Genomic DNA, 13,010 nt, shown 5'->3' with positions numbered 1-13,010 from the left:
CCCACTGTCATTTACTGACAAGGAGAAGTCAGGAACAGTGCAAAATAAGAACCATAATAGATGAAAGATCCAATCCTGCACAGTTACGCTTTCACCACTGATAGTGGCCAACATTTTTTTTAATTTTATCTTCCAGGACAGCACTTTCCTTGCAACCAACATCTCCTTTCTACCTCATTCAGCATTCATCTTAACATCATTTAATATGTTACCCATTCAAATTACAATATAAAATCAGATCCTTCTGTAACCGATGATAAAAACTGGTTTCCAGACTTTTTCAAGAAAATATACAAATATACAAATCAAGCAGATACCTAAATGAAGATTGGGTTCTTCACATTTCCAGGGCTTATTAAGGGCAGAACGATGCTTACATTTGAGGGAATTTTGTCTTTAGAAAAACATGGTACTTAGGAAAAATCAAGAGTTAGGCCTCTACAGGGAAAAAAATCAGCCTCAGGCCAAAATTCCATGACGCTATTCAAACATGTAGGCCCGTTTTGGTCTCAGCTGCTTTAACTAGAACCATTTTCCCATTTCTAAGTGCTAGCAGTGAGTAAAACACAGGTGCTCAGAGCTGAACCAGGCTGATTGTTATTTTGCCTAAAACTATTCCCTGTAGATATTATTTTACCAAAAAGAACCCAGGAATGTTTTGTGTAATAAAGAGCAAATGTGCAGTATGGTTACAGGAGAGAAGACCAGTGAAGAGAGAATAAAATCATTGTTTTGACAAGGTGAAGTTATTCAGCCTTTCGTAGTCCTAAGGAGAATGAAGTCAAACAGATGCATCCTTATTGGTTGTCTTGATGCTGGGGAATGGAAGCAACTACTGCAAAAATTAAACGTTCATAATTTCCTGTGTTACACAGAAAATAACTCCTTCTACCTTGCTCACTTGTAGATGAGCAGATCCTCATAGCTGTCAGCACTATCTTTTCTTTTCCTATCTATAACAAGGGCTGTTCAAAGTTCTTGTAAGTGCAAAATAAACACCTATAGTTTTCAAACAATATCTACACATGCAACAGAATAAAGTGGTAAAAGAGAATGAGGATAGCCATGCCATGAGTCCGTTCTCCACTATCTCAGGACTCTCCCATTTCATTCAGTTAGATATTTAGATTCCAGCCCTTTAATCCTAACATGCAATTAAGTCTCTCTGTTGCCCAGAAGAGCAAGTATATCTCAGCAGAATATGAGCAGATGCTAAAATATCATCTGACATAAACTCCCTAGTCAAATCAATACAATTTAAGCTTTCAACTTACAATATGCCATGATCTGATAGTTTCAGCTGAAAAAAAAATGGCATCAAATGAGTTGCAACAATTGCTATCTTCAAATAAGTACCAGAGGAATATCCCAGGACCAGATGATGCATATCAGATGCTTATCCTTTCATGAGAAAATGTCTATCAAAGGGTATGATTTCTCCAAAGTCTCCAGTGACAGTTGGACAAATTATCTACTGCTCCTAGTTAATGAACACTGTCGAATTCAAGTGGTGGCTCATTCATTTTGTGCAGACTGAGGGTTTATTGCTATTAGAGCACGTTAAAGCCCTCCATCAAGTGAAGGCAGGTGACTGCTTACTAATGCTTGGTTTTTTAAAAAAAAAAATTGAAATCAATAAATTAACACATGCACACTTACACACACACGCGCACACACACTGTAAAGATTATAAGTATTTCTAAAGTCCATGGAAATATCAAAAAGGAAAACAAGTGAAAACAAAGCCAACCAAAACAGTTGGTTCAGAAGGCTCAATGCTTTCTCCTCAGATCCTGTTGTCATTAGTTCATAAACCAACGCACAAGGACAATAAATCCATGACATGAAGCAGTCCAGCTAAATATCTGGAAATTTCAGTTGTCCTATGGGAAGGGAAAGTAAGCTCCATGTTGTCACCTGAATTATCTTCTGTTGTATGCACAATTTAATTCTTGGATTGTTTTCATCTTCATGAGTTATAAAAAGAAAAAGTTCAGTGTCGAATCTTTGTCTTTGTCTTCATATATTACTACACTGATAAATGTTCCATCACTTCTCTCCAACATAGAAGAAAATCCATAACTACACAACTGCTTTTTAGAGAAGACCATTTTGATTGTACATAAATTACTGCCCTCATCATCATCATCCCTTTATCTTATTTAAGGAATGGATAAAACCGGAAAGATTGATCTCTTTATGGGGGTTATTTGTCTTCCCATTCTGCCTTGCAAGAGCATTCCAGAGAAGAGGTGTGACACAGTAAGCCTTTCATAAGCTCCACTGTAATTACTCTCCCTACTGCTGAGACAATGTTGGACACAACAACAAAAGGCTCTGAAGAGGAAGCAAGTGAGAATTGCACACTCCAAATGGACATAAAACCAACTGGAAGTCGCCTCAGTTTTACTTCCTTTCTACAAGAAATGAACTCCCTCTAGCCGCAGCAGCTGGCTGCCAAGAAAATCAGCTAGGCAGCAACACATGTTCCAGGAGATAAGTGATGGAGTCCCAGTGCTTCCAGAGGAGGAAGACAAAAAGCAGTAGTAAGGTAGTGCTCAGGAGACGCATGCGGGTCTTCACCATTGGAGTGATGAAACTAGCAATGGTGGAGACAAAGACCAGCAGCACGGCCATTAAGGCCAAGATGACATTGATGAATTTTCCCAATAGAGCACGGGCATTGGCGTTTTCCACTCCTTCTAGTTGCACCACTTGCTGTTGCTGCTGCTGCAGCTCTAGCTTGGTGACCCGAGTCAGGCAGGACTCCACAGCTTCCTGTGGAAAAAAAACAAAGAAGGAATCAAAGTGAATTGATAACTAAGCAATAACTTTGCATGCTTATTTTACCTAGCTATAGTAAAATGATCATTATATTCAGTTCATAGTATCTAGTTATGGTGACTCAATAGCAAGTAAATTTGTAATTGGGCCTATGGAAAGGCTCTATAACACAGAAGAGTCAATACTAAGATAAATGCATCCATTGTCTAGTCTAGCATAAATCAACTTTCTATTGATACAGTGCATCTCCTTCGAAGAAAGCCAACAAATTTCACAACGTTGTGGCACCATGAAAGTGTATATAAATTCAATGGTTATAATATTGTGATATCTTCTATTCAGTGGTGAAATCCAAATTTTTTTACTACCGATTCTGTGGGCATGGCTTGGTGGCTGTGGTATGGCTTGGTGGGTGTGGCTTAGTGAGCGTGGCAGGGGAAAGATACTGCAAAATCTCTATTCCCACCCAACTCCTAGGGGAAGGATATTGCAAAATCTCCATTCCCTCCCCACTCCTGGGGGAAGGATATTGCAAAATCCCCATTCCCTCCCCATTCTGGGACTAGCCAGAGGTGGCATTTGCCAGTTCTCCGAACTACTCAAAATTTCCACTACCGGTTCTCCGAACTGCTCAAAATTTCCGCTACCGGTTCTCCAGAACCTGTCAGAACCTGCTGGATTTCACCCCTGCTTCTATTGTGATGTTCGAATGTGACCCACAGTGACTTCTTTAATCACATTAAGAATTTCCACAATTGAAGATAATACTAATATGTAACTTGAACATGAGCTGCATCACCAGTGGACAGGTGATAATATGGACAGGAAACTACCACAAGCCTCGTGCAAGTGTAAGAAGTGCAGGTAACAAATATATATTTTAGATGGTTTAGTGAAGAGAGAGTGTTGGCTTTCCTTATGGTGAATGTCGCTGCTGTTCACTATAGTGGCACTGAAGTTACCGCCGTGCAAGGTTCTACAATACATATAACAGGATCGCTCAGAGACACTCAGAGCATGTTCCATTGCCTTCCCAGGATTCCTTCTCTTATCAATATCTCATATCAGATGGAAGCAACTGTCTCAGTCGTCTGAACAATGAGATTTCTTTTTCAAATTTTTGATTAGTACATGAGAGGATGGAAAAAGATTAGAGTAATTTGTGGAAGATACTTGACATGGCTGTGTTCAGCATTCAGGGAGGCCCTCTAAAACCACAGTTTGAAAGGCTAAGGCAGCTGCATCCCTCAAAGACTTGTGTAATTTTCCCTGATTCTCTGAACGTGCCCATGCATGCATGAAAAAACCTCCCCAGAACTGCTGCTGAATCGGAGTAATAGGATGGTAATATCCCACAGCAATGTAAAGAAGATGCACTTCCTTTAAAATATTTTAAAGAAGATGCACTTCCTTAAAAATACTGATGAATCTTTTTTAAAAAATATATATATAAGAAAAAAATAGTGGCTTTCGTCCATGAAACATGCACTATCTCCTTCAATATGTCTGTTCTTTTACTTATTTATTTTGTTTGAAGTATTTTGATCAGATTGAGATGTTCCTTGAATTGCCATGTGGGGGCAGAACAACACATATTGGGAATATAATTCTCAATTTCATGCAACTTTATATAATTTACAAAGAAAGAAGGGAAAAATTTTTATACATCAGATTATACAGTATATTATTTACACAGAAAGAGAGCAGCAGCAAAATTCAGTGAAGCACAATACAGAGAAAAGAGGAATGGAATATTAACACTATATCATTATCACTGCACTGATGATGTTACTTAATTTGGTTAATGAAACATTTGCAAGAAAACAATCAAGCTCAGAGAATTCCAAGTATCTCTAATTTCAACCCAACAAGTATTTTCCTCTGTTGATACAGCTATCTGAAATTATCTTCAACCTACTATACCAACACTTTTGCTTTAGTTCAGGGGTGTCAAAGTCACATCATCATGGTGGCGTCACGTGATGTATTGGGAGTTTTCTCCCCTTTGCTAAACCGAGTGTGGGCGTGGCCAGCACATGATGCATCCGGCCTGCAGGCCGGAAGTTTGACAACCCTACTTCAGTTTCTACCATGGGATAATGAAGTAAGCTCCTATTTGCTCTTTCCCTCCCCCCATCTTTTAAAAATTTTCACAGCAACATTTTTTTCTCCTAACATATAAAGATCATGGAAAGCAGGAGGAAGAGGCCTTATACTGAGCCAGATAATGGCTCATCAATATTATCAGCTCAGTATTACATGCCATAACTCCTGAGGATCTCACCCAGGACTTTTTCCCAGTTTGGAGATGCCAGGAATTCAACTGGGATTGTTTGCTTTTCCTCTGAGTTATGACCTTTCCACAACCTGGCAAAAGAAGGTAATTCATTGGCGAGTAATAAATCCTACAAAAAACCCACATTTGTTCTTTAAATGTAGGTCCAATTCAGTGTTTCTCGAACCTGGCATGCTGGCTGTGGAATTCTGGAAGTTTAAGATCCACACATCTCAAAGTTGACAAGTTTGAGAAGATTTGGTCTAATTCATTTTTTCCTGGGATAAAGATTTTTTTTCAGACCATTTATCTTTTTCATCTCCAGACAACCATATTCAGAAAACTCCTTGAGGGTATTTGTCAGAGTTTCAGTCAAAAGACTTGGTTGCAAATGCTGCCTATGTAGCATGCCACCTGAGATTTGTATAGTATACCATAAACTTTTGAAATGGTCAGAGGACATGTTGCAGTTAATTCACACCGAATTATGCCTGTGTGTGTGTAGAACTGGTTGTTGGACCAACTGCATAAGCACTCCTTGTAAGTCTGTACCTGAATATCCCTGGCCCTTTCGTAGGACTGGTAAGCCACCTTCTCTTCCATGCTGGCCAGTTCCTGCTTCAAATTGGTCATCTCATTCTGATGAAGCTCAGTCAGGTCATTGAGCTGCTCTTCCAAGCGTTCATATCTGAATAATGGAAATAAGAGAAAACATTCAACCAATGGCTATCTTAAAGAAGAGGAAAGCTTTATGCATACCTGCATCATTTTGAGATTACTGGTAACATCTCAATTTTACTTATTTGAAAGTAAGCCTTCCTTATTTAAGGGAGATTTGCCTTCTAATACTTATGCATAAGATCCTGCTATAAAATTCCCAGCAATTTCTCAGGAGTTGATAGAAACAAGCTTATGAACTAATCATGGAAAACCAGTGTGATATATATGCTTCAAAATATGTATATGCGTGTTTGCATGTGTGACCCCTCACGTCCTGGACATAAACCGTCTCAATTCCTCCCCTCAGGACACTGCTATAGGACATTGCATGCCAAAACAATTAGACATAGGGACAGTTTCTTCCCTCATGCCATCACTCTGCTGAACACCTAATTCCCACAGTACTGTCTTATGTCTAAGTATATTTACTGTGTTGTATGGTTGTGGTGTTATTATTATCCTCCCCATCTTCTCTACTATCTCCTCTTATTGGTATCATTATGATTAGTATTACTTTGTTGCTTACATGTACACTGAGAGCTTCTGCACCAAAGACGAATTCCTAATCACACTTGGCCAAATAAGGCATTCCAATATGACATATAAACAAGAGGTAACTATAATAACATTTGCATTGATTGCTCCAGAATCAACAATGAAAGTCTCTCTGGAAAGGGACAAGTATTTAAAGCCATATGACCCTTCATGAAGCAACCTGTTCCATAGGAAGGGAACCCATGATTTGGGCTCTTTTTCAAGAGCCCACACCCTGGGTGTGGTTGGGATTCCAAGTGGCATTCTCTGATTGTCTGTGTTGAGGTCGCAGTTTTGATCACAAAAAGTTGATTTATTAGATAAGAACTCCAAATCACTAAGGGCCTTAAAAATAATGATCATATCTGTCATTATGCAATGAAATACATAGATGAGAAGAGGTATTTGCTTACAGCCTCTACTTAATAATGTAGATTTAGTAGACTTTATCAGTGTGATAGCCTTTAAAGTAGATCCCAAAGCTGTAAGTAGAGAAAATATGGTTTTCAATTGCCTTTCCACTTCTTTTCAGTAATGCTTTTTCTACTTTACTCTTTCTTGGCCCAATCCTATACCTGGCCAATCACCCTCAAAGTAGCAAATCTCAATAACTAGAGTCATCACGTTTCTCTTCAGCAAATGAAAATGAGATGGTTATGTTAGGTAACTCAAGAGTAAATTAACACCACATAGAAAAGCATACCTGATCTCTGTATATCTGATGAGCTATAATTGTTTATAATTATTGTTTAGTATTATAATTGTTATATAATTGTTTAGTATTATGTACAGCAGTTATAAACATGGGCTTCCCAATTCGTATATTCAAGTTCCTTTTCTCCAAAATATTGAAAGTGGGAAAGGGAAACTATTTGCTTGCTTGCTTCTTGCTAGCTATAACCCCTTCCCCCAAGAACTTCTATGATGGTATGATAGTGGTACACAATTTAAAACTATAAGGTAAAGGTAAAGGTTCCCCTCGCACATATGTGCTAGTCGTTCCTGACTCTAGGAGGCGATGCTCATCTCTGTTTCAAAGCCGAAGAGCCAGCGCTGTCAGAAGACAACTCTGTGGTCATGTGGCCGGCATGACTAAACGCCAAAGGTGCACGGAACGCTGTTACCTTCCCATCATTTGAGCCTGTACATGCTTATTTGGAAATAAAAAGTAAATTACAATCTTCATAAATTCTTCAATAAAAGGTCTCCTGTACACGACAAGGTGAGACATGTGGCCACTATATATAAAAAAAGTGTTTTCTTATTAATGACACCTAAGGCAAGGATCTAGTATATTGTAGTAACTAAGACTGGCTTAAGTCCAGTGGTGGGTTGCTCCCGATTCGGTCCAGTTCTATAGAACCGGTAGTAAAACTGGCGGGAGGCTCCACCCATGTTATCATAGGTGATTTGCGCAGGCGCAGAAGTGCCTGTGCGCAGTCCCACTGCAAACCGGTAGTAAAAGTAAGTAGAACCCACCCCTGCTTAAGTCCCTACTCATCCTTACACCTCATTAGGTGACTTTGAATCACTCCCTCACACACAACCTACTGCAGTACTACATGGAGTTTTATTCTGAGAATAAAATTAGGGGAGACCTCATGCAGGCCCCCTAATCTCTGACTCTGACTCTTCTCTCTTTCTCTAAATTTTGTTATATCTTTTTTTTCAGTAGTGGGTACAGACCTTTTTTATTTTCTTAATGTTTCAGATACATTTTTAATTCAGATTATTGTTTTATGTTGTGTTTATGATGTTGAGGCTGTTTTGATACTTGTATTTTATTATCCAAACTATTCTGGGAATATATAAATAGGCCAAATAAATAAATTAAAAGGCAGTATGAATAAATTTATAAAAATAAAAATAGTTCTAATGTCTCCTTAGGGTTCTTTCCCTATTAAATGTTAAGTCTTTCCTAGTCCTTCAAACAGGACAGATGTAAATGAGTGGAAAACAAATGAAGAGGGGGAGGAAGAAATGTCTCTTCTGAAGTCTGCTTGTGGGAACAAAGAGTTTTATTTCCATCCCTGCTGTTACCGATAACTGATTTCCAGAATATTTTGGGAAATTTTCCAGGTTTTTTTTTCCAACAGAGCTTAAAGGGGAAAAAACGCAGAATATAACCGATAATCGATAACCATAACCAATGAGAACAATTATCTGGACATTTCAGCATCCCATAAACTTTGTACAGTTCCTGATTGCATGCAGAGAACATGTGTCTGTTATTCTACATATATATGAACATTTATATATATGTTGACAAAATGCTTTATGCATTAACCTATCAATTATAATTCATAGGTGGATCTGTCATGATGATAGTGGAGGGCCAGAATGACGAAGACTATGAAAGACCAATGCTTAACTTTCCCTCCCCAACTCAAATTGAGCCATGAAAAACACAACCTCTGCAACTACGTCCAGTCCAGTGGTGGGTTGCTACCGGTTTGCCCCAGATGGGGCGAACTGTACCGCCGGTGGTGGGAAGCTCCACCTACCCGCCTGGACGTCTCTGCACATGTGCAGAAGCTTCTGCCCATGTGCAGATGTGTTGCGCACGCGTGCATGCACGAACCCACAAGCAAACCAGTACCAACGGGATTTGAATCCCACTACTGTTCCAGTCATTTAGGTTCATTGGCTCCTTCCCACAAAAAAAGTCTGAATATGCAATTCTTTCTTCACTGACAAAACTCTTAGGGCCCAGAAAAAAAAGCTTGCTTGATTCTGAACTTCCCATCCATGGAAGATAAAAAGCCAATATTGAGTACAGAGCCAGAAATGGCTTTCCTTTCATGTATTATAAATAGACAAAAATGAATTGCAGTAATAGGGTGTCTATCCTCTTGAAGATAATTTATATGGGAAATTCCAAAAGGTTCTTCAAAGCTACCATTAGGCAAGCAGGATGGATTTATTTAAATCACCAGGGAAAAAAAAAAAAGGTCTGTTGCAATCACTGATTTAAATCAGTTTTCTCATTTGCAACTAAACTATTTTCTGAGCAAATAGGAAATAATTTCTCAAAGACTTACTTTAGCAATTAACATAGAATAATCTGCATACATAGAATGTAAATTCATCTAAATCATGCAGTACACAGCAACATTCCATCTGCTTGGATAGAAGAAGTCAAATTCTCTTTGGTATACCTGCTTGGGTTTCTCAATCAAAAAGGGTTTTTTGTTTTTTGTTTTGACATTAATAGTGCAAACATATGAATTAGAAGTAAGCTCACTTTGCAAGTTTGTCCAAATAGTGCCTTTATATTATTTCTGGTTCTGTTCCAAGACTGCCCCTACTATTACACAGAATGAAACAGCAACATAATAAACAATTATTTATGACTGCTTATTCTCATTATAAGGCTAGTGGAAGACAGTTTCTACCCCTCATCCCAAGCCAAGTCTTGCACACAGCACTTAGAAAGTTTCTAAAAGTTGCCACCAAATTATAATTTTAATACAACAAGGGGGAAAATGAGGCAAAATATGTGGGTGATAGTTGCATTATTTTTACATCTTAAAGTAGTTTTAAGTAAAATAAATTTTGGTTTTCTCCTTGTCTCTTGATAGTTTTTTATTCTTACTCCTCCATATTTTGGTCTGAAAATATCGGCCAAAGGCAAGTTCAATTCTTGGCCAAGAAAGCTCCACATTTCTCTTCTATAAGATGGAAGATAAAACCCTAAGCTATTATTGGCTACAAGTTATAATTCCTGCTGTAAAATTTACCCTAACTTCTTTCACATGTAGAATATTGTTTATTTTACTTATTTTGCTTATTATGTGCATATATAATCTATGCTCTCTGTAAAATGAGATCTACAGCTAAATTGCTCTCCCACACTCAGCAAACAACATCTTATTATTCTCCGTTGCTATGATTCTGTCACCAGAAATGAACAATTAAGGGCATTTTTTAATTAGTGAGGAACATTGTCCCTTGGTGAGGACCAGGAAGACATTTAGCAAATCTTACCTGTATCGTTCCTCCTGCAAGCATTGAGTCATGTATGTATAGTCTCGTTGGAGCTGAGCCTTGAGTTCTTCCATGGAGTCCTCGAGATGGGATTGAATGTCCTTAATATCTCTCAGTTCTTCTACAATGGTGTCGAAGTTATAATGATGACTTTCCAAGGTGTTAGACTTAGGACTGCCCAAGCCCCCAGGACCAGCCACAGAATTGCTACCAGCTGCTGAGCCAGAAGTGGCACTGGAGCACTCATCATCGCTTCCATATTTGGGACTGGACACAAGGGTAGCGCTGCCACTCAGAGTCCGTGAGGTCTCTTCTGGGTGCCCATCATCCAGAGTATCCTTTAAGTGGGCAATGTTGTCTGCACTGCCAAATTTGTTGCGTATTAAACTTGCAAACTCACGGGGCTTGGAAACGACAGCTGTGTGTGTTGCTTGAGTAAGGCCTGACAACCCACCCTTGACCCCCTCTACCACACCACCACCAAAACCACTAATACTGGAGCGAACATTGGCTCCTACATCCTTGAGACCCTGATGCATGTCCCGGAAGACATCTTTGGGCTGACGTGTCGGCCCATTTTGTTCAATCTCCTTTAGTTTTTTGTGGTAATGCTCAAGCTTCTTATGCAGCTGGGCAATGGTCTGGGCTGACTTCTGGTTCTTCTTCTCAAAGACCTGTTTGATACGAGAGGCTTGCTGCTTATCAGCATTATTAGCAAGCTTCAGGTATTCAGCTACATTGTCATCTCGAGCCTCCTGCTCAATCTTTATTTGCTCCGTGATCTTAAGAATCTTCTGGTGCAGATGGTCAATGGCAGCTTTCGTCCTCTGCGGGTCAGGGTTGCCATCTGGAACATCAAGACAGATGTTGCTTTCAGCATCACTGTGGCTTGTATTGGAAGGCAGGCTGAGTTGGCTCACATCCCCCTTGTCCAACTGTTGTAGGAGGCAGGAAGAGAAGAAAGAACACAGAAAGACAAGAGTAAAGCTTTGAGGCATATTTTTCTTTCTCTGGAACAAACATTAAAGTGATTGAACAGAATAGTTGAAGAAATAGTAAGGAGGCAGAGAAAATAGTTGCAATACTCTTCCCTAATGGTTCCCTCCAAATGTGTTAAAACGGCAACATCCAGAATGTTGAGAATTGTAATCTCAAACACATTTTGAGGGAACCAGCTGGGGGAAAGTTGAATTAGTTTTAAAAAGGAACAATATCTGTTAAAGTATATATGATCAAAGCATCTAATCTTAAAAATTGCTTTTTAATCACCCAATTGATAAATGTATATAAAAGTTCTTGCTATCAAATTCTTGATATATTTTGAATTTTTAAAATTGAGATAACTGCAAGTCCCATCAGATAAGAACAATTTTAAATGCTATATTTCATTTGTTTTTTTTTTCTTTTCTTGGAAGTAAGGAACATAGAATATTTCCTATTGTGGTAATACAACAGAGTCAATTAGCATAGCAAATCCAAGCAAGTTACTTTGTGGAAGATTCAGGTTTAAAAGACGTACTGTGATTTTAGTTTCAGATCATCAGCTTCCATTCTCTTCAGTTTTTTACTGCTAGACAAAAAGTTATAGCAGTTTTCCTGCAAAATGTGAATGTGTCTATTGCCTCTGACTGCAAAAACTGAATGCCCTAATGATTCTCATTGGGATCAACAACTTCACTGGAAATATTAATGAAGTTTTCCCCAGGATCTTGACCTATTTTATTTATAGACTAATAGACTAGAATTCAGGGCTCTAGACTTATGGCCCTCTAAAAATGGAATTGTTTGTAACTGCTCACAAGTAAGGGACATCATAAACCTGGAAATAAGGTCAAACATTGTACCAAACAATGTACAGATAAACTATGTACATTAGAGATGCCCAAAGCATGGACTTAGCCTGTTACCTGAGAGCAGTTTGATTCTGTTGGAACTGGGGAAGTGGACAGGGCAATTGGGGTTGTTAGCATAACTACTTGCTTATTAATATTATCCCTGTCCCTCTTGGTTAGTAAATGCTTCCAGGGTGGTGACTTCTGTGTGAATTTGTGCAGCAATTAATACATTGCTACAGGAGTGTTCCTGACATCCTTTAAGGAAGCTGTGGTCTGACCCTTCCTTAAGAAGCCATCAATAAAACCTTTTAAAAATAATGGAAGTAGAAGTTGTGGGGAGCGCTTAAAGACTTGCATCAGCCACTCTTGGTGACACAAAATACTTCTAATTCATTATTAGTAGAACTGTACATTTGTACACAGACTGGCTTTTCATTCTCATTTTACAAAGTTTTTTGAACCTGAGGTTCAAGGAATTTGTAACTGATGAATGCTACTTGCACTTGATTAGAAAATTGGCCCAATGAAAATGTAACTTCAGTGACTACTTCACTTAATTCCTATGTCACAAATTATATGATAAATTTCATACATCCATATGCACATAAGACTGATCTGCAACTGTTATAAATAACTATATAACCTGTGGGTCATTGTTTCAGAAATATTTTCTTACCTACACAGAGAAACTGAATGACCAAGGGCAAAAAAGTAGTGGGAGCAGGAGTGATTTCCTACCAGTTTCCTCATTGAATTTCCTTCTGAAAATCTGGCAGGAAGCATCAGAAATCTTCCCTTCCCCTTCCCCTTCCCTTTCCCCTTACCAGCAGGCAGGTGAGTGGGCGCTGCTGGGTGGGGGAAGGACCAAGGGATTG

The 13,010-nt window shown here is 38.8% G+C and overlaps 1 protein-coding gene across 2 annotated transcripts in view; it reads right to left on the bottom strand.

Moving 5' to 3' along the window:
* Window positions 1-1,353: 1,353 nt before the first annotated feature.
* TMCC2 (transmembrane and coiled-coil domain family 2) overlaps window positions 1,354-13,010 on the bottom strand; it is a 61,577-nt gene continuing 49,920 nt past the window's right edge. For both annotated transcript variants that reach the window (XM_070939779.1, XM_070939780.1), the window contains 3 exons: window positions 10,301-11,235; window positions 5,612-5,747; window positions 1,354-2,778 (listed from right to left, as the gene is read on the bottom strand). In XM_070939779.1, the coding sequence (XP_070795880.1) occupies window positions 2,467-2,778; window positions 5,612-5,747; window positions 10,301-11,235 (1,383 nt within the window). In that variant the 3' untranslated portion in view covers window positions 1,354-2,466. The remainder of the gene's footprint in view (window positions 2,779-5,611; window positions 5,748-10,300; window positions 11,236-13,010) is intronic.

The sequence above is a fragment of the Pituophis catenifer genome, unplaced genomic scaffold (assembly GCF_029215685.1).
Source record: "Pituophis catenifer annectens isolate HBS135680 unplaced genomic scaffold, rPitCat1.0.hap2 SCAF_3, whole genome shotgun sequence".
Taxonomy (NCBI): domain Eukaryota; kingdom Metazoa; phylum Chordata; class Lepidosauria; order Squamata; family Colubridae; genus Pituophis; species Pituophis catenifer.
This window is presented reverse-complemented; position numbering and strand designations above follow the sequence as displayed.